The following is a 24,358-nucleotide window of genomic DNA, read 5'->3' as shown; positions in this document are numbered from 1 at the left end:
TTTTTGTTTGTTTCTCATTGTTATATTTCTTGCTTATTTATTTTTCTCTTGTTGTCTTTAGTTGTGTGTTTTTTTTTCTTATTTGTTTTTCTTCTTTGTTTCATTGTTTTTGTTTTTTTTTTTTTTTGACGCAAAAGGCCGCATACGAGCTCATGTCTTCTCTTGTGGTCTCTGAGATGTGTATAAGTGACGTGTGTGTGTGTGTGTGTGTGTGTGTGTGTGTGTGTGTGTGTAAGAAATACAGCGGGAGAGTGTTGTAGTGGAACTATTCTTCGAGTCCGACTTGAGATCTCTCTCAGCGAATCGAGGTATGACGTCCGCCCGGGTCTAAGGACGTGGACGAGTCCGATAAAGGCCCTGGACTGGTATCGTGTTTGATATTAAAGACAAAGACTTGAGGAAGAGCAAAAGGTAGGGGTCCGTCGCTGGCTGCCGCCAGGCGGGAAGAAAGGGAAAATGGATGGAAATTTGCAAGGTTTGTTGCAGCCAAAAACTGGCTCGGGATCCACAGGCACGTCAATGGGCTTGGCGTTGTTGACACGGACGCGTTGTACTCGGTACTTTACGCGCTGGCCAAACACACGAGAACAAAGAACAAAGGCGCAGGCAACACTCTCACATGGCGGTCAAAAAAAACATATCAAAACATATGATATCGTAATCCCTCTCCTCTCCTCGATCCTAGTGCTCTGTGTGCCTGAAGTGCACCTGCAATCCTCGTACCATTACACCCAATCACCAGCCTCAAACGATATCGTAAGGCTTCGCGCGTCATTCATCATCATCGTCTATCCCTGAGTTCCAAGACACTAGTATCGTGCTTCCAGAGCCAGCAAGCACACAGTGTCCCAACCCTCCCAATCACTGAGTCTGGCTCTCAATGAAATCCAGCGCATTTTCCTTCGTCTCCTCTCTAATGGTGCTCACATTATTACCAAAGCGCACGCCGAAACACTTGTCCGCCACCCTCAGCATTTCAGGTCGGAATGTTGTACAGATGAACTGCCCCCCAAGTGGTCTCTCGTCGCCGTTTGCGGGTTCCTCATCCGCCCTATTTGCAAGGTACAAAAGGTGATCGGCCACCGCAGTCCGATATTGTGCATCGAGGTTCGCGTCAATCTCGTCGAAGATGTAGAATGGTGCCGGGTCAGTGGCTTGGATGGCGAAGATGAGGGCAAGACTGCAAAGACCTAGACATCACGCGATTAGTAAAGAGGCGTCCCCAGAGGCGTGAACATGCTTACTCTTCTGACCACCGCTCAACTGCTGGATCCGCTGCTGATCGTCATGTTTGCTGTTGAAGCTAACACTAATACCCACGCCGGTATAGTTCTCAACACCGCGCTTGTTCCCGCGTTCAGCATCCGAGTCTTCGTCCGAGTCTTCAGCTTGTCGCTTGTCGGTTTTCCGTTGAATGACCAATCGCCCTCGACCAGCAGGGACGAGCTTCTGAAAAACTTCGGCAAACGCCTTGCTAACCTGCTTGAAGGTCCGCTCGATGGCTTCGTCCTTCCTCTGGTCGAGAACTTTGATTAGGTTCTCTATGGACGATCTTCCTGCCTGAAGCTCCTTTCGTCTTGCAGTGAGCTCTTCCCGCTGCTTCATTGATTTTCGGTAGTGTTCAAAAGCATGTTTGTTGACAGAATTGTATTTCTTCAAGGCTTCCTTTGCCTTTTGGAGCTTCTTCACAATGACGTTCGAGTCAGTATTCTGATACTTCTTCCGCAAGTCTTCAGGGATGGCACCGAGCTCGCGGATGTTCTCCACAGTGTCCTGCTTCGAGGCCAAGAGAGCAGCCTTCTTCTGGACCGATTTCTCCAGACGGCGTTGGTGACGTTCGATCGCCTTGGTTAATCCTTCTTGTTGGCGCCTGATCTCGGCCGCTTCAGCCTCGAGCTCGCCGACTTGAGTCGCCGATTGCTCCAGTTTCTCCTCGAGCTCATCCAGATAAGTCTGCACAGAGCTGAGCTCTTTGGTCAAACGTGCCAACTCGGCCCTCTTGGCGCGTATCTGGGAAGAGCTGCCGGCCTCTTCGTCCACTTCGTCGGTCTGTAGCGCCTCGAGCTGAGGTTTCAGGCTCGAGTTCAACCGGGCTTCCAAGTCAGCCTTCCTGGTTTCAATCTCTGCTCTAGACGAAGACAGATCGTTGTATTCGCGCCTCAACTTTTGTATAGTGATTGTAAGACTCTCTAGTTGCTTCTCTTCGGCTGCACTCAGTGCTTTCTTAAAGTCTGAGCCTAACTCAGCTTGGTAGGCAGACTGTTGGTCCGTCAGGATCTTAACGTTTGCCGCTATCGACGCCTCTTGCTTCTGTTTTGCTTCGAGATCCTCTTTTTTGCGCTGTAGCATGTCCATCTTGCTTTTGATCTCTTGCCTGAGTAAGATTTGGCTACCTTGAGATTGGTTCTTTTGTTGCTCGAGTTTTTGAACCTCGCTCATGGCCTTTGTGATGGTCTGGTCAATCTTTTCAATCTTCTTCTTGTTATCGGTGCCCTCGGCCTTGACCGCCTCGAATCTCTCGCGAGCTGCCATCACGGCCCTCGTGGCTTTGAGTCTCGAAGAGCGGGTATCATGGTAACCACCGGTCAATGCGCCTTTCTTGTCAGACCGGTCACCCTCGGGGGTTACAGCGGTCACACCGTGAGTTCTAGCATATTGTGCTGCGACGCTTAGATTCTGTGCAATAATGGCTTTACCAAAAACCTGTTGGACAGCTTGCTCAAACTTCTTGTCGTAATTGATGAGTGACATAAGTGGTCTCGCATCTTGCGCGTTGGGGAAGTTTGCTGTTTTAGGCTTGAGTCGGTTCAACGGCATGAAGGTAAGTCGCCCAGCGCGCTCCCTGCTCAGGATCTCCATGACCTTGCTCGCTGTGTCGTCGTTGTCCACCACATAGTGGAATAGGGAACCTCCTGCAGTGACTTCAACGGCTGTGTGATGTTGAGGGACATCAATCAGCTCTGCAAGCGGACCATAGCAACCTTCCAGGCGGTACTGCTCCTTTATGCGCCTAACAGCATCTAAACCCCGGCTGGTGTTGCCATCCATCATGTGTGACAGGTTGCGTTCAGCTTTTCTCAGGTCATCCAAAGCCCCTGCGTATTCCGAGTCAAGCTGCGCCTCCTTGCGCCACAACGCTCTCCGCTCATCTATCAGCGCGTCCTTCTTCTCTTTGGCCGCTTGAATGTCTTGGTCAATGGAATGGTCCGGTGCACTCAGTCGCTGCTGAAGGCTTTCGATCTCCTTCTCGAGACTGGCAATTTGCTTTTCATCGTCTGCGATGCCCTCGGCGGTTTGCATGCGAGTCGCTTTGAAGCGGGAGAGAGACTGGAATGTTTCGTCAATCTGTGTTTGTAGCCAGCTATCCCGATCTGCCTTTGACTTGAATCGAGCAGTTCTCCCTTGCTTCGCATAGAGCCGCTGTTGCGTGGCGGTTGCTTCCTCTAACCGAGTTTTGACGGCCTGTTCCTTTGCCTTCTCCGCCTGGAATTGCGGGATAATGGTGCTCAGTTCTTGTTCGATCTCCTGGATTTGCGCGCGAACTTGTTTCAGCTCTTTGTCACGCTCCTGCTTGGTGCGTTGAGCTGCCGCTTGTCCGTGGACCAGATTCCTCTCTTCCAACTCGACTTGGGCTCGCGCCCTCGCTTTTTCTCGCTTTTCCTCTTCGTACTGTCTTTTTTCAAGCCGCGCGGCCTGGATTTGATGGTTGAGCTGTTGAATTTGTTGGGAGATCCGGGCTAGTTCGTCCTCGTTTTGTGCGTAGCGTTCCTGATCCCCGTCGACCCCGTCAATCCCGTCCGCCCTTCGATCTTCCAATTCTGCCAAAGCTCTGTTGATTTCATCTTGCTCTCGATGGAAGAGGGTGTATTCAAGTGCGCGTTTTTCGCGGTCCTTCTCCTGGAAATCTCGGAGTTCTGCTTGTTCCTCCTCGAGTTCTTTGAGACGGTCTTCGATCTGCTCGAACGTCTGATCAATGGCGGCCAGTTTATTGCTAGTGTCACTCATGATCTTCTGCGACTCCTCCTTCTTGGCGACAAACTGCTGTGTACCTGCGACGCTTTTCAGGACGTCCAGTCGCTCGGAGTCCTTCATATTGGTCAACCTGGTGATGCGACCTTGGGGAACGATGTAGTATGGGTTCGCGCGCGAGAATCCTGCGTTTTCAAGGAGCTGCATGACATCTTGTTTTGTCGCATTCTTGCGATCGAGTGAGTATTCATCTTTCTTGAGGCCGATCGTACGGCGCAGTATGAGCTCATCGTTTCCGGTTGGGAACCGCCCATCTGTGTTATCGAACACTATCTCCACATACGCGGACATGACAGCGGAGCCGGACCCTTCGTGAATGAGGGCCTGTCGCTCTTCGCGTCCCATCTGTGAATACGCATCACTGAGAACGAATCGAATCGCGGCGAAAAAGTTGCTCTTGCCCGAGCCATTGCGACCGACAACGACGTTGAGTTTCGGGGAGAAGGGATTGACAACGGTCTGGTTCTTGTAGCTGCAAGAATTGATTAGAACCGGGTTCTGCATCAACACCTGGTTAGTCTTTACCTCTTGAAGCCTTGGATGGTGATCTGCTTAATGTGCATGATGCGCAGATGAGATTCTCGGAGGCGTTGGTGTCTTTTTAGAGGCGTGCGCACAACAGCGCCGTGGAGCTGAGAGTCGTGAAGGATTGTTGGATCATCAAAGCGACGCGAGGCTCCAGGTGGAACAAGCACGCGCTTCGCGAACTCCTCAATGGTGTAGTAGGGCTAATCCTAAAGAGGCTAGTCTGTCGCAGACTGTTAAACTGGCACTACACAAGCACGTGATCGGCTCACCTGCCTCACTACTTTGTACGAGATCTCTCATCCATATCCTGGTTCAGGTCGTATTTCTCCTCCGTGCACCTCGTACCCTTGTACGTTCTGCCGTCCAAACAAGTAGGAGAACAACTTCCCCCCCCTTGGGTTTTCTACCGTATGCGGTGCGACAGGGAGCACATCACTCAACACAGCTGCTCCGCCCAATCTGTGACGCTTCACGCTAACCTTGAGTGAATTGTTACCTCCGACGCCATTCTTGGATAGGATTGTTGGTGACTCAGACCGAAAAAGCTCGGAGACTCATTGACCCGGCGGATTGGCTCGGACTCGGGCATCCACCCGCGACGACGTCGAAGGGTGCCAGCAACCGATAAATCCCCAAATTGTTCGTCAGGCCTCCAATTCAGGCCCAAAGCTGCTGCGCTACACGACTCGATCATGTAGTATCCAACGAGTAGCTTATGCATAGAGGGGATCAATCTCAGACCTGGGACTGTGAGGTAGCCCAAGGCCAGTATAAATGGAACGAGACAGACTCGTCAGAAGGTGAGGTGATCTTTTTTGCTCAAGTCAATCTCCATTTCACCTTTCAATCCCCAGATGATGGCCTCTACGACGAAGTTTAAGATCCATGCGGAATTTGAAGCCCAGCTGCGCTATGTCGACCATATTGATCAGCGCTCTGACGAAGAAATCCTGGCTTCGTTAGAGGAATACAAGGCTGTCACGTCTGAAAAGAATATCTGGGCCTTCTGGGACAAGGGCCTTCGGGCGATGCCTGGATGGTGCCAGCGTAATGTTGTCGATTGGGTTCGGATCTGTTCGCCCTCGTGGACCGTCCGGATCCTCGATTCCATACCTGGCTCTCCCAATAACGCCCTCAAATACATTTCAGCTGATCTCCTTCCGCAAGCATTCGTCACTAGCACCATGACTGGGGCGTATGCTGGGCCTCATAGCTCTGACTTCTTGCGAGGGGCATGCTTGTATTCTCATGGAGGAGTCTACATGGACACTGGGAACATCTTGATACGTGATCTTGACAGGATATGCTGGAATCAGTTGGCCGATCCCATCTCACCTTTTGAAGTCTGTGTCCCAATCATGTATGGAACAACCATTGCCAACCATTTCGTCGCGAGTCGGAAGGGCGACCCTTTCATCAAATGCTGGTATGTGACATGCAAGACTTGCCGGGCGCGAGCTAACAACAACGCTTGTAGGCACGACCTCTTCATTTATTTGTGGAAGGACCGCCAAAATCACGAAGGCTTGATTCAACATCCTCTCGTCGCTTTCGCATTGACTCACACTTTTGAGGCGGCGGAACAGGCGAATTTCGGATGGGACTTCGCGGTGGAGCCTCAGACGGTAATGGAATACATCAGCCAGGTTCTGTCCTGGCAAAGACTCTGCATGCTGGAGAATGCGCGAGATGGCTTCAACGCGACCGACTACTGGCTGAATAAGGTCCTCATCTTCGACGTTCTGCAAGAAGACTGGGGCGCTGAAGCCACGATCGGCTTTGGCGGACCGATCCTGTTTAACGCCCTAGCCACCCCACTCGACGCGCCAACGGACTCTGAGCAATACAAGACGGCGTACAAGCTGGTCTGGCGGCTACTGACAGAGTCAAGCTTGCAAAAAATCACCCATGGAAAGAACCTAACCCAGACGCCGGCAGCTGGTGTCCTTTGGGAGGAGCCAGGCAACGAGGACAAGGATCACCAGGCAGGTACTTTTGCCGAGCTGCTCCGGTACGGCACTGTCCACTTCCAGCAGGCAAGGGAGAGCATCCGCTATCTGAAGGCTGCGAAGCCGCCAGTGACGTCTCACAAGGGACTTTTCGAGCCATAGTCTCGGCAGCCTTGGGAAATGCCAATTTGCGGAGCACATCCCCTGGACCGATCTCCATAGGACTTGGCCAAGGATATACAAGTACTCGTACATATACCCTTGTCGACAGCCGAGAAACACTATATTCAAGCGAGTTTCAGCCGACATCGGCGTCTCTTCCCCACCTCCACGGAAACACCGCGCATTCCGAGGAGCCAAAGCTGGGATGAATCTCGTTTGTTTTTCAATCTGATTTTTATCTGATAAGATCATCAATGCCTCGCCCGTCCCCTTACCCTCTCCGCCTCGTCCTCTGTCTCAAGATCTTTCTCTTCCTCCAAGATGTTTGCCAAAGCCTTTCTCTATATCAAACTGCTTGGCTTCGGTCTGTCTGCCTCTTTTGAGAGATTATGTATCTATATATCCACATATATCCACCGATTGAGGTACAAATCCGTACCTGACCCGCGCAACATCGTGATCATAGGCGGCTCCTTCGCTGGGTATTTTCTCGCCAAGCGACTCGCCGAGTCCGTTCCCACGGGGTACAGAGTGGTCTTGATCGATAAACATTCCCATTTCCACTTTACGTGGAATTTCCCTCGCGCCACGGTCCTCGCGGGCCAGGAGCACAATGCCATCATCCCGTATCCGGACCAGGGCCCACGCAGCGTTCCAGTCGGAGCCTACGTGTTCAAGCAGGGCTCTGTCGTCGCGATCGAGCCCGGCAAGGTCATTCTGCAGGATGGAACAGAGATTGCGTACGAGTATCTCGCCGTAGCGACCGGATCGCGATCGCGGTATCCAGCGAGGCTCGACAAGGACGGCGACGGCGACGACAAGGCGAACTGTGTGAGATTCTTCCAGGAGGAGCAGCAGCGCATCGTGGCCGCCAAGGACATTGTCATCGTGGGCGGTGGTGCCGCGGGCGTCGAAGTCGCCTCGGACATCAAGAGCAAGTATCCGCAGAAAAGCGTCACGCTGGTGCATTCCCGCGAAAATCTGCTCAACAACTTCGGCGCCGAACTCCACGACATTGCGAAGAAGGCGCTCGAAGAGCTCGGCATCAAGCTGTACCTGGGCGACCGGGTGATCGCGGGCTTGGAGGGGGATGATTCCAAGCAGATCAAGCTTCGCAGCGGCAATACCATCCAGTGTGATCTAGTGGTAAGTATTCTCTCGCAAGGAGGAGGTGCTCTCTCGTCGTCCTGGCCATCAAGCTGCATTCGACAGATCCCTTGCTGACCGAAATCCACCAGATCCAATGCACGGGGCAAGCGCCCAACTCGGCGCTCCTGAAGAGCTTCTCTCCAAAGTCTGTGTCCCCGTCCGGCTCGATCCTGGTAGAGAAGACGCTGCAGATCCGAGACGCGCCCCGCAACATGTTCGCCCTGGGCGACGTGATCGACCTGCCCGGTCCGAAGATGGGCCGCCCAGCCTCGATGCAAGGGTTCCTGGTCGCGGAGAACATTGTGCGGACAATTCGAGCGGATCAGAAGAACAGGAAGAGGAGGAATGCGACAGATGCAGACACCAATAAGACGACGAACGGAGACGCTTCGTCGCCGGCGGTCAAGTTGAAGGAGTATACGCCGACAATGGTCGATTCATCCATCGAATTGACATTGGGTCTGGTGAGTTTTATAGTCATGTCACCTTCCCTCCATCCCTTTTGCTTACTACTTCCTTCTCCCTTTTCCTTTCCCCTTACACGTACCATATGCATACACCCTACATGAGATACATGATCCACCACGCACCAAGACCCAGCACGACTAACGTCGCCGTCCACCTCCCTCCCCCCTTTCGTTGGGAAGGGGGTTCGGGCCCGGACCTGGCAATAATACAGGGCAAGAGCGTCATGTTCATCAGCGACGGCCACAAGAACACGTCGATCTCGCGCAAGATGCCCGACGACGCTCTGCACGCGGCCCAGATGTGGAAGATCATGGATGCCACGCCGTACGACGACCCGAGCGACAAAAACGTGAATCAGAAGGGTGCGGCGACAAGTACAACTACACCGACAACTGCTACTGCTGCTGCTCCTGCCGCATCGTCGTCGCTGTCGTTGTCGTCACAAACAGCCGAACTTTCCCCCGCTGCTGCTGCCACTGCCGCCGCCGCCGCTGCGGCCGGTGTCGCTGGTGTTGGCGTCCCTGTTGCCGCAAAGATGTAGCCACATGCATGCACGGCTTTGATGGGTCCAAGGGCGCAAGGATTAAGGATTGTCATTGATTTTAATCATGGAGGAGTTCCTAAGTCCCAGTCAGGGGTAGCTAGCTGGCTGGTGGCTGGCTGGCTGGCTGGCTGGCTGGCTGACAGGCTGACAGGCTATCGGATCGGATTGGGCAAAAAACGAAAATGAAATGTGTACCTAACAACTAATATTGAGAGCCGTGCTTTTGGCTGGCCGTTGGGAATTATCTTCATGTGTTCTGTAAGAAATGGGATCTCATCCAACTCTCTTCGGTCAGGCCAAGAAAAGACCGCCTCGTCCGGTCATCGCTCCCTTGGTCTCCCATCAGTCTATATACACGGCCTGGATAAATTCTGCGCAAAGCATACGGTCTGTCTAGCTCTCCTTCACGTCGCAGCCTCGGGCGTCGAAAGCACCGCAGGCCTCAGCGATACTCTATACTTGACCAGCTCCGGGTCCTCGTACTGCGCCATCCACATGGGATCCATGGTGATCTCCCACTGCTTCATCCGACTGACCAGCTGCGCCTGTGGATCCTCGAGAGCCTTGTACATCCTCGCGTCGGCTTCCTTTTTCTCCGGCGTAGCCATGGCTAACCACTGCTCCATCTTGTGCTCCTTGGCCACGTCGTCAATCTCCCATATCCCCAGTGGATCGTCGCTGTATCCCCCCAATTGGCACATGCGTTTGTTCTCGATGGAAAATTCGTTGGTGAAGTTCAGCCATTTATCCCGGCGCGCTTTGGCCCACGTATCGAGGAGCGACTCGGGCGCTTTGCCGTTGATGACAGCGCCGAGCGCACGGCCTAGAGGCCCAGCATCCAGAAGACCTGTAGTCAAGCCTAGACCACCAATGGGGTTATTGCTCTGGAATGTACGTCAGTGGACTTTGAGTTACTGGACAGTTGAACTCGAATCACATACATGCGCAGCATCACCGGCCAGCAATATCCGACCCAGTCTGAAAGTCTGTGCACATCTCTGATGCGGCTTGTACTTGTTCAACTGTACCAGCTCATACTCGACGGGCCACACTGGGAAGATGTGCTTATAGTGCTCGTCAAGCTCGGCGCGTATCTCCTCGTTGGTCAAGCCCGCTCTGACCCCAAATGCCACGCGCCATAGTCCTGTGTCGTCGAGGATTGTGACCACAGCCCAATGTACCGGATCCAGGATCAGGTTCGCCGTATCAAATCCATGTTTAAAGAAGTCAAATCGCACATTCGTAGCCACGAAATCTTCTTTCGGCCAGGAGAACCCTTCAAAGGGGATATGCGACAGTTTGCGCACGCTCGACCCCGCCCCATCCGCCCCTATCAGCCAGTCGCAGGTATAAAGAGTTTCTTGGTTGGTGGTTGGGTCCATGGCGGTCAAAGAGACCAGACTTTGTTTCTCGTCTTGAGAGACCTCGATGACTTTCTGATTAAAGCGCACTTCCGAGTTATATTTGGTGGTGAGATGGCGCAGGAGTATGGCGGCCAGTCTCGGCTGAGGACAATTAATGCCAGAAGGGAAGAGGCTGCCTCCTTCTCGCTTCTCCACATGCGCTACCTTTTTCCCTTTGATCCAGAATGATACCACATCATTGATGACAGACTCCTTTCTGACGTCGTCTAGGGTTCCTGTCTCGAGCAGCTCGGCCTGCGCACATGGTTGATACGATGCCGCCCGGGGAGATTGATCGACCTGGTGATTCCTCTCGAGGACCAAGACAGGGACCCCAAGCCTTGCTAAATTGGTTGCGGTCGTGAGCCCGACCGGGCCAGCACCAACGATAATGACCCGATGATGCTCGGCCTTGGAGGGCCCAATTGAACCCATTTTGGGATCACAAAGTATTCGAACCGAGGGCAAAGAAACTCCAAATAGAGCTGGGATGATTGTCTGGACAATGTGTTGTATGGTCCTTACCCGTGAACCCACCTTGCTTCTTATGTCTCCAAGAACCCCACAAACATCTTCCCCACAGTCGCTCCCATTCCCTGACCCATCTTGACCCATCTTTGACCTACGATTGACGAGGGCGTGCAAGGTTTTTTTGCCGATCAGATGGGAAACGGCAAATGTACCTACTCCACTTAGTTTAGCAGCAGTCCTGGCAACATGTGGGGGACATCTGGTGTGGCCAGATGATAATGTCTTCTCCCCAGCACTTGTTGTCTTCTGATTGTAGCTAGTAGTAGACAGACGTCGTAGCCATACACCTTCAGTCACCATGGGCGAACCAAGTGAACCTATGGTCGAAAGATTTCTTGGAGACCAACATGATTGCCAACCTGCGACCGACCCGAGACAGAATCGTGAACTGGCAGCTGCATTCAAAGACAAGCATGTTGTGATTGCCGGTGCTGGCCGCGGCATCGGAAGAGCCACTGCTGAGTTCTTTGCTCATACTGCAGCCAAGTCGCTAAGCTTGATGGCACTGGAGCTGCGCGAGGTCGATGAGACTGCCAGCATATGTAAAAAGATCAACCCACAGCTTTTAACCAAGACCGCAGCTTTCGACGTCAAAGACTATGCCAAAGTGCAGCAATTCATCAACGATATCGACCGCGAATTTGGGCACATTGACGTGGTGTTCGCGAATGCAGGCCGTCCACCACAATGGCTGGCGACCTGGGAGTCAGATCCCACCGTCTGGTGGGATACCCTGGCAGTGTCCCTGCAAGGAGGCTTCAACTTTGCTCGAGCAGCACTTCCGATCATGCGGCGAGAGAAGAGGGGACGAATCATCTTCACATCAAGCGCTGGCGCTCATGTGAGCAACGGTATGGGCAGCTACGCCCTCGGTAAACTGGGCCTGGTACGTTTGGCGGAAATTCTCCATCACGAGAACAAAGACCACGGCATCAGGACGTTCGCCATCCACCCGGGTGCCATTCCGACTCGATTCTTTACCGACTTCAAGGAGGCATCTGAGGGAAACATCAAGGAGGGCAGCTATGTGTCCAAAAGCCTACCTGGAGAGGACAAGTCAGCCAATATCGCAGTCAATTTCTTCAAGGATGTTACCTGGGACACGCCGCAGATGCCAGCGGGCTATGTGGTCCTGCTGTCAAGTGGACAACTGGATTTCATGTCTGGCAGGTATATTGACTGCTCCAGAAAGGTCGAGGCGTACCTGGCAGACAAAGACAAAATCATGGCCAAGGATCTACACCGGGTCAAGCTGGTGGTTGACTCGGACTGGTACATTCCTCCGGCCAAAGAAGAGCAGGAATTTGGTGGTGCCTAAAGAGCCTCTTTTTCCCAGGCTTAAGCATGTCGCAGGCAAAGAATATAGTGTCCAAGTAACACAGATGGAGTGGCAGTGGACAATGAATGAGTAAAGACTCAAAAGGGAAATGATGTTGCCGCAGTTGCAGTAATGATCCGCCGTATTGAGATCAATCACTACGGTCAAGTATTCTTGGCATCAAAATGCAGTTCAAATGACGCATTTCAAGTGCCACTTTCATTTTCTGTGTGGCAACAAGTGACTTGCATATTTTACTCTTTTCCTGACAAACACTGTGTCTTGTCTCCCGCCACTGTCTGATGAATACCCTGGCGCAATGTCAACCGAAACTTCCAAAGGAATTGCGGATGGAATCGCTCCTTCGCACACATACGTACCAAATCATGGCTATGTAAATGCTGATACTGCACCTCCCCGGAGAAGAATAGCCCTAGGCCAATTTATTCAGGAAGATGACGACGACGAAGTGGAAGATTTAGACGGCGAGGAGGATGAGGATGAGCTGGAGGACCTCTACGACGAAGAAGTGGACCGCGACCAGGTCCTCGACCCTGAGGACCTCGCAACGTCTAATCCGGCCGACCTGACAAAGTCATATAACAGACGACGGCGCCTCGATGAAGCCACTTCAGACCCCAGGATCCCCGCTTGGCAGTATCCCAAAGCAAACCCCCAGCAAAAGGTGTCTCAAGGATCGGTCAGCAATCTATACCGCGACATGAAGGATCTCGTGTTTTCTGACGTGGCCCCGGACGAGGATGGCCGTCGCAACAAGGACAAGGACAAAAGCGAGCGTGCAACGGCCGAACAAGTCCTCGATCCCAAAACGCGGATGATTCTCTTCTCTATGATCCAAAAGGGCATCGTCTCCGTGATCCACGGCACCATTTCCACCGGAAAGGAAGCAAACGTCTACCACGCCGTGGCCGAGTCCGAAGACGGCTCGCAGGAAGACACCCACGTCGCCATCAAGGTGTACAAAACGGCCATTCTAGTTTTCAAAGACCGCGAAAAGTACGTCACTGGCGAGTTCCGTTTCCGCAAGGGCTACAGGACTCGGGACAACCGGGCCATGGTGAAGATGTGGGCGGAGAAGGAAATGCGAAATCTCAAGAGAATTCATGCGGCCGGCATCCCTTGCCCCGAACCGCTTTATCTTCGTCGGCACGTCTTGGGAATGAATTTCATCGGAAATGGGAAAAAGGGCAAAGCGGCCCCTCGACTGAAGGATGTGGAGTTTGAGGACGACGACGACGGCGCCAGGTGGCGTGCTATTTACATCGACGTGGTGGCATACATGCGCATCATGCTACAGATCTGCAAACTCGTCCACGCCGACTTGAGCGAGTACAACATCCTGTACTACGAGAACAAGCCGTACATCATCGACGTGAGCCAGAGCGTCGAGGGCGACCACCCACGCAGTCTCGACTTTTTGCGCATGGACATCAAGAACGTCACCGACTTCTTCCGTCGCAAGGGCGTCAACGTCCTAGCGGAGCGGAAGGCGTACGAGTACATCACAAAAGCCCCCGCTGCCAGCGGCCAGGGGCTCGAGATCGAGGAGGAACGGAAAGACCTTGACAGATTGATGGCGGAGCGGTCTGAAGACGACAAGGAAGAAGACGAGGTGGAAAACGAGGTCTTCCGTCAGCAGTACATACCGCAAACACTGGACGAGGTGTACGACGCGGAGAAGGATGCAGAGACGCTGCAGACGCAGGGACGAGATGCACTAGTGTACAAGAATCTGCTGGCGCCACTGCGAAGCGAAGACGCACCAGCGGTAAAGTCGACCTTGATCCCCTCCCAGAGCGTCGACAAGAACCACCTTTCTTCTTCGACCGAAGGTCAAGACCAAGATAATCTCGAGAGAAATGAGGGAAAACAACATGCACAAGAAGAAGATCTCGACGAAGAAGGCGGCGCCGCTCTCCGCTCTGACGCTTCGGACACCTCCGCCGCATCCAACAGCGAGGGCTCCGAAGACGCGTCAGATTCGGCCTCATCGAGATCCTCGCCAGGTCGCCCGCGCGGCAAGCGGTTCCAGGACAAGGAGGCCAAACGGCAACACAAACAAAAGGTCAAGGAGGAGAAGCGCGAGAAGCGGAGCCAGAAGATCCCCAAGGCCACCAAGAAGAAGCTGGTCAAGGACTCGGCGCGGCGGGGTAAGCATTGACAACGTTTTTGTTGTCCTCATGGTCGACATACATACTTCTTCGTATGTCCATAGTACTCAATCCAAGACACTTTGGTCCAGATGGCATAAACCTAAGCTTGCTCCTTTCCTCCTCTCCGATCATATAACCCCGTTAGCATTCCTGTTTTGATACACAGCCAAAGCTTCTCGAAGAAATTTAATCCAGGCCCCTTTCTTCTCCCTTAGATCAGGTCCAGGTAGGTAGAAACAAGTCTAACAGTGAACCATCCCACCATCAGGAGACCATGACGAGGCATGCTTCTCGCATTTGTGGGGACGGCTAGCGTCCTATACTTCTTGGCAATATCATTGTGCCGGCAAGGGCGAGATGAAGCAGGAAAGGAGGGAATGTGGAATGGCAGAGCAGGGCGAGTCCTGGTGTTATAATACTGCCCAGGTACAGAATGTCCTGAACGAGCATCTTGATAACATCAGATGAGCAAGGCACAATGTCTTCTCCAAAGAGGGAGCATCTGTGCTGACGTGCTTACAGCTCGGCCTGTTGGGGCGCACTCTTCTCGATGCCACACATGATAGCGGGTGCTTGCGAAAGGGTACGCCAGCTCCTGGAGAGCGTGATCGAGAATGTCGACCAAGTGGTGCCGATGCTACCTAGGTCTTTACACACAAATCAGCTCTCCAATTCCTTCGGTATTGAGGGTGATAGAAGACAGCGAATCAGACAAGCGTTCAGTGCTCTCTTTGAATATCATAATCCGGGCTGAGCGAGGAAGTGAGAGGTTGAGGAGGTGAACCAAGTGCAACCATCGTGCCACGCTCGTCCCAGTACTCGCGATTCATATCAAGTGTTGTGTTTTCCAGTGTCGTCATGTTGTATTGTGCTGTGGGATCTGGGGTTGAGGAGATACAAGTTCTTCCTTACCGTGGTGTCCAAAAAGCATAACGACGATCCAGACTGGCTGTCTGGTCATCGTGCGATCCCTCCACTTCTGCCAGACTTGAGCCTTCTCAAAGCCTCTTCCACCGTCCGTCTCGGAAGCTCAGGTACACTGCCAGCCTCTTCCTCGTCGATCCTTGAAATGGAATATCTAGGCGGCAGCGTGTTGACGCCACTCCAGATGTCACTCGGCAAATATTCGCCCAGGTCGTTCTTGAACTCGAGCCTCAACTGCTGATCCGAGTCGTACATTTGCTCCAATTGAGCATGCGCCTCCGCCACCACTCTCTCCATCTGTTTCTTGACGGTCCTACGCCGGGCGACCTCGACTATAAGACCGTCATAAGCGTGGAGGAAGTTGGCGTAGTACTCGCACAACTCCTCCATCCCGCCGATGCCGTCTTCAATCTTGGCCTTTTCTTCGTTCCATTTCAGAGCTTGCCGGGCTATCTCGGCCACATAGCCAGATAATCGTCCCGAGATCTTTTCGAGGAGCTTGAACGCTGTAGCCACATCTGCGTAGGCATTTTCCTGCCGTTCGCACCATTGATGGATCCTGTCGAGGTGGGCTTCCATCTCGGCACTGCGATCTTGGAGTTCCATGACTACCTCGTCAACCTCCTGAGCATCGTTCTCGAGCACCTGTAGCATCTCTAGGCGTTCTTCTTCGTTCATGGGTTGTGTTGGTGCACGAAGGTCGTCCATGCCTAGACCAACCGTGTCCGGAAGGTCAACTCCTTCGCCGGTATTCATGGTCTGGAATAACGCTTCGCCGCCTCCTTCGGTGTGTTTGATGGCCGTAACGCAGAGGTCAAAATGTTTGACCAGACTTTCTAGCTCCTCTGCCATTATTCGGGCGTGGTTCTCTAATATTGTGAGAGTGCCAGCAATTGTGGTAGGCTGCTGTAAGTCACTGTCTGTGCCAGAAAGGTCTCCTCTGCCATTGAGGACTTCGTTAATGGATTGGAGGTCATCCTCCAAAGTTTGGATAGACTGCCCCATCTCATTTTGGGCGTGTTGTACATTGTCTATGGCAATCTCCATGGCTTGTTTGATTGTTTCGACACCGTTGTCATCCACAAAATCGTGCAAGGTCTCCTTACCTGGGCCATCGTCCAGCTCACCCTCGGTCGAGGGTTTAAAGGCATTTTCAATTCTGGTCTGTTTCAAGAGATCTATGGATTGTAGCAGCCTTGCACCAGTCTCGTCCAACTCTTTGATTACAGCCTGAAATTCATGCTGAATGCCTTGGGCAGCGGTCTCTAGTTCCAGCTGGACACCACGGAGAATCTTTAATTGAGATGCCAAGGAACGACGAAGGTATGTGGCTTTCGCGAGGAGGGCAGTGGTAGCTTCGATCGAGGCGCGTGCTTCAGTGAGGATGGTGGTGGCTCGATGGACGAGATGGATACTGCCGAGGGACCGCTTAGCGGCCACTAGGTATGACACGAGAGTCTCAACAGATGCCGGCGGAGGACTGGAGGCATGCGCAGACTGAGAAGGAGAGGATCGAACTGAGGCTGTACGGTGAGGCGATTGCGCCATAACAGGGTCAAGTGAGGACATTGCTTATTTCATCTTCTGGCTTCACAAAAACATGAGCAGTTTGGTCGCCCTCTCTGTCCGTCTGTTCGCCAGTCTGTGTGTGAGGAGCGGTGAGGACAAGGTCGACAATTACAACTGGTCAGAGTTGTTGGATACATTAAACGACGAAACTGTTGTGCTGCGCCATCTGTGCCGTATACCCTGGAAAAGAGACTAACTTACACCCCAGGCAAAATGAACCCCTGGTTACTGTGGGGTAATGAATACGGAACCTGGAGTCCGTGCTTGTCTGTATCTTGTAAGCCATGCACGGCCATGCCTTGGCCTCGAGTATTACTCGGAGTGGCTTCTTCTTCTGCCCCGGATGAAGGCTTGCCGTTGTGCACAAGGAGAGTTCCGAGATGTGAGACGGACCAGCTTGGAAATTGAAACTCTCAGCTGAACCCGATGGGCGCTGCAGGAACAAGGGCTCATGGATGAAATCGGTGACTCAAGCGATGATGATTTCGATGGTGGGAATGGCGTGCGATAACGCCATCGCAGGCAAATATTGTGAGTGCAGCCGGGACTGGGACTTGGCCTGCAAAAGAAAGCGCCCTCAGTGGCTCAATTGGCTCTAGGCGACCAAAGGGCGAGCCTGGGCTCCAACCCTCCGGTCACTACCGCCTCCCCCGGGACTTTAGGTCATTAGGCCCTTGCGCACGCCAATCTGGGCGCCCAAATGCCTCCGAATGAGCACCAAACTCGACGCACTTGACCATCTCAGGCTCCGCTAACAGCCTTCCCGCCGCTCGTTTCGATCCATCACCACCACCGCCTGCGGCCGCTTGTCGGTTCTCGAAAAAACCCGGGTGTCGGTGATGATATTCGCCTGTCTCCAGATTCTCTCGTCCTCTTCAGGTTCGGAAGCTTTGCGAAGCCCAAGCACCGCATTTCGCCATCTTGCACCATTCTGACCCTTCTGACGAGCAGTCCTTCTGCTTACGACTCCTCTCGCTGTGCGCCTCCCCCCTACCTTGTCATTTCTCCCATGAGCGCAGCCTACTTTACTCGCTGGCATCCCCCACACCGGTCGGATCTCGGAGTAGTCACCTGCAAATTCCTTTCCTCGTGTCGCACGAGCAGAGAGATCCAAGACTCTCTGCTAGACGAAATGTGAAATTCCTTTGGCTACTTCTCTGAAGAAACCTCGTCATGCCGTTTGATCTACTCGACCAGCATCGGAGGCAGGGTCTGGCGGACTCAGAATGGGAGGAACCAGTCCGCAAGAGACTTCGAATGAACCCCTCTGAAGACGACGAAAGACATGCCGCCACAAAAGACAAGAGCATCACGATTGCCTCGACCGCCAAACATGCTGACCAGAATGTCGCCCAATTTCTGGCAAAGCACATCCCTTCGCAATATGCGCCCTTGGGCAAGGTTGGCAGACCTGCGACTCAGCACTACGACCCTATGAAAGACCCCAATTCCAAGTTTTGCTATCGACACCGACCTGACATGTTGTGCCGGCGGCAAGCGGACGAGCCATCGATGGACAAACTGCAGAAAGAATTGGACACACTGTCACAGGAAGATCGACAGGGTATCGTGCAGATGTGGTCCTTGTTCTCTGCGGCGCCCTCCAAACATCGAAACCTCATGCTCCAGGGTATTCTTGCCCAGTGCTGCTTCCCACAGCTCTCTTTCCTCTCAGCCAATGTGCGAGAACTCATTCGGATCGACTTTCTCTCCGCTCTACCATCCGAGGTCGCCTTCCGCATTCTCTCTTTCCTCGACACGACATCTCTTTGCAAGGCTGCACAGGTATCGAGGAAGTGGAGACAACTGGCGGATGACGACGTAGTCTGGCACCGTATGTGTGAGCAACACATTGATCGAAAGTGTACCAAGTGTGGATGGGGTTTACCCTTGTTGGAGAGGAAGATGTTGCGTGCCACCAAGAGGCAGATTGAGTTGCGTGCCGCAAGTAACCTTGCCTTTGACGCCAACGTACCTACTTCATCGCAGAGTGTCGAGATATCAGACACCGACAGCCACCACGACTCCTCGTCAGACGGACGACTCTCACCTGTGGCTGCCCGCCGTCCGCCACTTGGGACGAGTGATAGCGAATACTTTCGGAAAACAAGACCTTGGAAAGATGTGTACAAGGACAGATTCAAGGTGGGCACCAATTGGAAGTACGGCCGATGCAGTATCAAGATTCTCAAGGGCCACACGAATGGGGTGATGGCCCTCCAATTTTACGACAACATCCTCGCAACGGGGTCATATGATGCTACGATCAAAATCTGGGATCTGGACACCGGCAAAGAGCTCAGGACGCTGACTGGTCATACCATGGGCATCCGTTGTTTGCAGTTCGATGACAACAAGCTCATCAGTGGCAGCCTGGACAAGACGCTGAAGGTCTGGAACTGGCGGACAGGCGAATGTATCTCGACATACAATGGCCACACCGAAGGAGTGATTGCGCTTCACTTTGACTCAAACATCTTGGTTTCGGGCTCTGTCGACCACACGGCCCGGGTGTGGAATTTCCAGGACCGGTCGGTCTTTACCCTTCGGGGCCACACAGATTGGGTCAACTCGGTGCAAATCGATTCGGCATCTCGCACCATTTTCACCGCATCCGATGACTGCACGGTCAAGCTATGGGACCTGGACACGAAGAAATGTATCCACACGTTTGAGGGGCACGTGGGTCAGGTTCAGCAGGTTCTCCCCCTTCCGGCCGAATTTGAACCTGGTACCGACGTGCAAGAGGACGACGAAGAGCAGGTGTCGGATCCTGGGTCGCCCGACAGTTCGACGACAGTCATGGACGAGAACGGCGGGTTTCCCATTGTCTCATTCAAAGACATTGGTATTAACAACCTCTTCGCCTCTCAGCCTGATCGTCCCCACCCACCCCATTACATGCTGACTTCGGCGTTGGATTCCACCATCCGTCTATGGGATGTCCACTCGGGTCGCTGTATCCGCAAATTCTTCGGACACGTCGAGGGTGTCTGGGCTGTGGCGGCAGATACCCTGAGGATTGTGTCCGGGGCGGAAGACAGGATGGTGAAGGTGTGGGATCCTCGAACGGGGAAGTGTGAGCGGACGTTCACAGGACACGCAGGACCAGTGACATGCATTGGCCTGAGTGATTCGAGAATGTGTAGTGGTGGCGAGGACGGAGAGGTGAGGGTGTACAATTTCACATGATGATTGAGTTTTTTGTTGGAAGGGATCTGGAATTGCCATATGACAGGGATCATCGGAAACCTGTTACTATTTTCTTAATGGGACATGGGGTGTCACTGGATATTGCGACTGGAAACCTTTTGGAGTGCAACAGCAAAAGCATGGCGTCGGTGTCTTTGTCCATCAACAACGCCGGATTATATGGCATTGATCAGGTGCGGCGTACTGACGGGGACTCTGCTGGGCTGGACACGTATGCTTTCTGCTTGCTACGCATCAAAAAAGGGTCAAGAGATGTTATTCCGCGAAAAGGATATCAGGATTGGGGGGGATTATTTGGCCGGCATGATACCAATTTGCTTTCTTGCATGGCTGCGATGCCTGACGCACGGCGCTCACATAAGTAGATAAAAATCAACTACAACTACGCACAATCTACCAAGTAATATGATACTGCATGCCTCGTACGAATCACTCTCGCAATGCATCTGGTACCTCGTAGATATCTGGTAGTATGTGCGTGAATGCTGCCTGCCAAGACGAATATTCTTGGCATACGTATATTGACCAATGATAGATAGGTAGGTAGATAGCAGCTAACTAGCTCGCTAGGCAGCTAGGTGAGTAGGATGGATGGATATACCCCATGTCTCCCAAATACAAACACAAACACAAACACTGCGGCCAATGAGAGTTTTACTAGCGAGGAATATCTGAAAAGACAAGTGAGAAGGAGGAGGAGGAGGAGGAGGAGGAGGAAGGGCAAAGCAATTCACACGTTTGTAGTCATAAACATCTATTGTTGCCAAATTCGTCCTAACGTCCTTGCGTCCCTTCGTCCTTCGTTCCAATCCATCGAATAATCCCTGAGCAAGTAAGTACCAGGCCTCGCATCAGGGCTGCCCTTGACTCCTGACTTGCGTGATGTGTATATATCAAATCAGACACCTGTGATCCGCCGCACGGATCTCCGAGCTCCCTCGCCCGTCACTGTGATTTTCCCTTCGACTTCCACCGCTCTAATGACCTCGCTGAATTCGGTTCCTTCGACCTCAACGCTACTTCCCTCAGCGACCTTGCGATACAGGTCCGTGTACCTCATGGCGCCGCCACTGCGGATAGTGCTGTCCATGTCCAACACTTCCAGCACTGCCCGCTTGAGATCCTCTCTCCTCCGTCGTTCGCTGACACCGCCGCCCTCACTCAACAGCCCCATATCAATCAGGCCCGTCCTAGCGTCCGTGGCGCTGGCCTTGATCGCTGACTTGATCAATCTCACGGCCTCTTCCACGTCTGTCTCCTCCACTATAGGCGAGAGTCTCATCTTAGCATGCGCTTCAGACAGACGGATCATCGACTCCAGTTGACGAGTTGTGGCCGTGATGCGTTTCTCCGACGATTGGATGTTTGACCCGAGATTGCGCATGGCAACATAAGCGTTTGTCAATGCATTGGCAGCAGGGGGAGTAATGCTTGGGTGGACGTTGTTGCGGGCGTACGAGATGTACGAGGTAAGAAATTCGATGGGCTAAAATGGCTGTTAGCTTGTCTGCTCCAGACGGAACCCCTGTGCAGACGAGTTGGACTTACCAAGATTTCCTCCCTCGACGCATTATCAGGTGTGTCTTCTAGGTACATGCCGACCAAGTGCTTTGCAAGTCTCCGATCATTCACCTCATCAATCCGATCCAGCACCAGATACACGAGGTCAAACCTCGACAGCAGCGTCGGCGGAAGATCAATATTCTGAGGTACGGGTAGATTGGGGTTGTACTTGCTCCCAATGGGGTTGGCCGAGGCGAGGATGCTGGTCCTTGCATTCAAGGTGGTGATGATGCCCGCTTTCGCGATGGACACGGTCTGCTGTTCCATGACTTCATGCAACACCGAGCGAGTTGACTCGTTCATCTTATCGAATTCGTCAATGCAGCAGACACCGCCGTCGGAAAGAACCAAAGCTCCGGATTCGAGCACAAGCTGTTTGGACTCTGGGTCTCGGGTCACGTATGCTGTCAACCCGACTGCGGAGGAACCCTTACCGGAGGTATAGACTCCTCGCGGCGCAATCTTGTGGACATATTGCAGAAGCTGGGACTTGGCGGTGGACGGATCACCACACAGCAAGACGTTAATGTCGCCTCTGTATCTGGGGCTGCCACCTTTTGCAAATGTCTTGTTCGTGCCACCAAATAGTTGCAGCAAAATACCTTTCTTGACGTCGTCTAGCTCGTGGATACTTGGGGCTAGACTCCTCGACAGGAGCTCATAGATGTCTTCGCGAGCAGCGGTTTCTTTAATCTTGGCTTCCTCCTCGGCGGTGACTTTCCGAGTCTGCTCAACATCGCCAGAAACTTGCTCTGACAACTCTTGCTCGATCGTCGACACGTCAATCCCCAATTTACGTTTGTCGACCTTCTGCACGTGTAGGACATCCACATAAGTCTTGAAGAGTGCCTTGACTGTGCGCTGGCGGGGATTGACACGGACTGGGTTGCTCCGGAAAATGCCAGTAACCTCAATTCGGTCACCGGCCTTGCAAACATCAACCAGATCATCGTACACGCAAAGAGACACGCTGTGAGGCGTTTGTCCGTCTGGAACCGAGTCCGGCGTTTCTTGTAATTTGATCACTTGCTTGTCCGCAAATATACACCGATTGTGGATGATCTCCATACTGTCCTTGGATTTGCAAGCTGGCCGAGGGCATTCGGTAGGTTCTGCGATCTTTCCACGATCAATCGATACGTACAACGTATGCTGGCAGACAGTGCACTTGAAGAATGCCTCTTTCATGTCGGGAATGACCGGGGTTGTTCGGATGACGAGTCCTTTGACCGCAATCAGCTTGTCGATATCGGCTGGGTCAAGCTCCCGCATGTTGATCGTCTTGTCCAGGCCAAATGGCATAACCTTCCAAGGTTGCATCTCTGCTTCTTCAACCAGGTCGGGAATTTCGTCCGCGTTCAGTCCAGTGCCCGGTGTCCCCCGTCCCGGATCAGAAGACGGCATGGGAGGCATTGAGCTCCCATTCGCTGCCCGCAAAGCCGGACCATTGGTGTGAGCCCGGCGCAACTCTTGCATCTCCTTCTGGGCCAATTCCACCATGACATCTTTGACAGCTTGATCCATCAACGGAATGATTTCCTGCGGATAGGCCTGAAGCTGGTGCCACAATTTCAAGGTCGCAGGATACGCTTTGAGATTGCGGGCGTCTAGATTAAGCGGGTGGATACCCATTCTTCTCATATTCTGAAGCATTGTCAGGTATTCCTTTTCGTCAGCAGCCGCCCCGAGAGCACGTGTTTCCTCCTCCGTGGCGCCGTCGGCCCACATGCGATATTTCTTAGCATAGTTGTAGAGGAAATTCTTGAATGAGGCCATGGAATCTACGACAGATATGTTGGTGCCCCAGATAACTCTGGTCGAGTCACCCCCCATTGCATCGGCTTCGGACGTGTCAGGATTGAGGTTTGAAAACGTAGCCTCTGATGTCGGATCATTGCCGTCCTGGACAGGCATGCCATCCTCGCCTATATAGATTCGACGACGAGGGGCTGATGAGGGCGCGAATGCATCGGAGTGGATGTCACCTCTCCGGGAGGATATTCTCGGCTGATGGTCCTGACGCACAAAGAGCGCACTGCTGCTACTGCCAATGTCGGATCGAGGGTGCTGAGAACTTCGCCCTGGGCTTGAGCTGGGGTCGTATCTGACTGGGGACGAATCTATAGGATATTAGCACTGCAAATGACTAGAGAGTGCAGGATTGACGAACCCCCTAACAACCGGTTTGATGCGCGTGGTGTTGTCTCGCGGTCACCCACCTCGGACGAGTGTCGGGGAGGAGAGCTGATGAGCATGCCATCACTTTCCAGTTGCGCCGGAGGCGGGGGAGTTGCTTGAGCAGGGGACGAATGGAACGAAAAGGGCGACGAGGACGCAACTGCGGATGCGCCATTGGGCGCTCGTCTCGAACTTCTAGGGGTGGATTGGGATTGTTGAGCTGGAATGGAGGATTGAGAATTGCGAGAGGAATGCCCCCGGCGGCGTGAAGATGGTGTCGACGACATGGCGACAATGGGCAATTATGGCGGTGTAAGTGTAAGTTGTTCACATCAAAGTGGTCAGAAAGGGGGGGGGGCTAGAGGCACCTCCAGCGGATTGTGAAATCCAGACGCGTCGCGCAGAAACACGCAGACGCGGGTCTTTCGCGTAAAGTGGTTCTTGGCAACTACGGAGGAGCAAAAGTGGCGTCTTGCCGCTTTCAACTGATCAACACCAGCTGCTGCCTTTGAGTAGAACATCGCTGGATGGCCTCTCTCAGATTCCTACAACGCCTGTGCTCTCATGCTCGAGCAATGACGACAAACTTGTTAATGCTTTCGGGACAGAGGTAATTAATTTCGTGACGAGAGTTTCTGGAGATACGATGATACCGT

General features: G+C 53.0%; 9 protein-coding genes across 9 annotated transcripts; 5 read left to right on the top strand and 4 right to left on the bottom strand.

Moving 5' to 3' along the window:
- Positions 1-861: 861 nt before the first annotated feature.
- Positions 862-5,278, bottom strand: AYO21_10929 (hypothetical protein; the record flags this gene model as incomplete). The annotated part of the gene is made up of 4 exons (XM_022660834.1): positions 862-1,190; positions 1,245-4,501; positions 4,555-4,757; positions 5,054-5,278. The coding sequence occupies 4 exons, from the start codon at positions 5,276-5,278 to the stop codon at positions 862-864; spliced, it is 4,014 nt and encodes a 1,337-aa protein (XP_022506877.1).
- A 136-nt stretch (positions 5,279-5,414) lies between these two features.
- AYO21_10928 (hypothetical protein) lies at positions 5,415-6,668 on the top strand (the record flags this gene model as incomplete). The annotated part of the gene is made up of 2 exons (XM_022660833.1): positions 5,415-5,983; positions 6,035-6,668. The coding sequence occupies 2 exons, from the start codon at positions 5,415-5,417 to the stop codon at positions 6,666-6,668; spliced, it is 1,203 nt and encodes a 400-aa protein (XP_022506876.1).
- A 321-nt stretch (positions 6,669-6,989) lies between these two features.
- Positions 6,990-8,826, top strand: AYO21_10927 (hypothetical protein; the record flags this gene model as incomplete). Its single annotated transcript, XM_022660832.1, has 3 exons — positions 6,990-7,814; positions 7,907-8,281; positions 8,497-8,826. 3 exons carry the CDS (start codon positions 6,990-6,992, stop codon positions 8,824-8,826), a joined length of 1,530 nt encoding a protein of 509 aa, XP_022506875.1.
- Positions 8,827-9,233: 407 nt separating this feature from the next.
- On the bottom strand, positions 9,234-10,667 carry AYO21_10926 (hypothetical protein; the record flags this gene model as incomplete). The annotated part of the gene is made up of 2 exons (XM_022660831.1): positions 9,234-9,713; positions 9,771-10,667. The coding sequence occupies 2 exons, from the start codon at positions 10,665-10,667 to the stop codon at positions 9,234-9,236; spliced, it is 1,377 nt and encodes a 458-aa protein (XP_022506874.1).
- Positions 10,668-11,061: 394 nt separating this feature from the next.
- AYO21_10925 (hypothetical protein) lies at positions 11,062-12,081 on the top strand (the record flags this gene model as incomplete). Its single annotated transcript, XM_022660830.1, has 1 exon — positions 11,062-12,081. The coding sequence occupies one exon, from the start codon at positions 11,062-11,064 to the stop codon at positions 12,079-12,081; it is 1,020 nt and encodes a 339-aa protein (XP_022506873.1).
- A 319-nt stretch (positions 12,082-12,400) lies between these two features.
- On the top strand, positions 12,401-14,263 carry AYO21_10924 (hypothetical protein; the record flags this gene model as incomplete). Its single annotated transcript, XM_022660829.1, has 1 exon — positions 12,401-14,263. One exon carries the CDS (start codon positions 12,401-12,403, stop codon positions 14,261-14,263), a length of 1,863 nt encoding a protein of 620 aa, XP_022506872.1.
- Positions 14,264-15,212: 949 nt separating this feature from the next.
- On the bottom strand, positions 15,213-16,748 carry AYO21_10923 (hypothetical protein; the record flags this gene model as incomplete). Its single annotated transcript, XM_022660828.1, has 1 exon — positions 15,213-16,748. The coding sequence occupies one exon, from the start codon at positions 16,746-16,748 to the stop codon at positions 15,213-15,215; it is 1,536 nt and encodes a 511-aa protein (XP_022506871.1).
- Positions 16,749-17,921: 1,173 nt separating this feature from the next.
- AYO21_10922 (hypothetical protein) lies at positions 17,922-19,940 on the top strand (the record flags this gene model as incomplete). The annotated part of the gene is made up of 1 exon (XM_022660827.1): positions 17,922-19,940. The coding sequence occupies one exon, from the start codon at positions 17,922-17,924 to the stop codon at positions 19,938-19,940; it is 2,019 nt and encodes a 672-aa protein (XP_022506870.1).
- A 919-nt stretch (positions 19,941-20,859) lies between these two features.
- On the bottom strand, positions 20,860-23,989 carry AYO21_10921 (hypothetical protein; the record flags this gene model as incomplete). The annotated part of the gene is made up of 3 exons (XM_022660826.1): positions 20,860-21,447; positions 21,510-23,644; positions 23,695-23,989. The coding sequence occupies 3 exons, from the start codon at positions 23,987-23,989 to the stop codon at positions 20,860-20,862; spliced, it is 3,018 nt and encodes a 1,005-aa protein (XP_022506869.1).
- Between the last annotated feature and the right edge of the window lie 369 nt (positions 23,990-24,358).

The sequence above is a fragment of the Fonsecaea monophora genome (assembly GCF_001642475.1).
Source record: "Fonsecaea monophora strain CBS 269.37 chromosome Unknown Scaff136, whole genome shotgun sequence".
NCBI lineage: Eukaryota > Fungi > Ascomycota > Eurotiomycetes > Chaetothyriales > Herpotrichiellaceae > Fonsecaea > Fonsecaea monophora.
The sequence above is the reverse complement of the archived record's forward strand: the minus strand, read 5'-3'. Positions and strand labels throughout refer to the sequence as shown.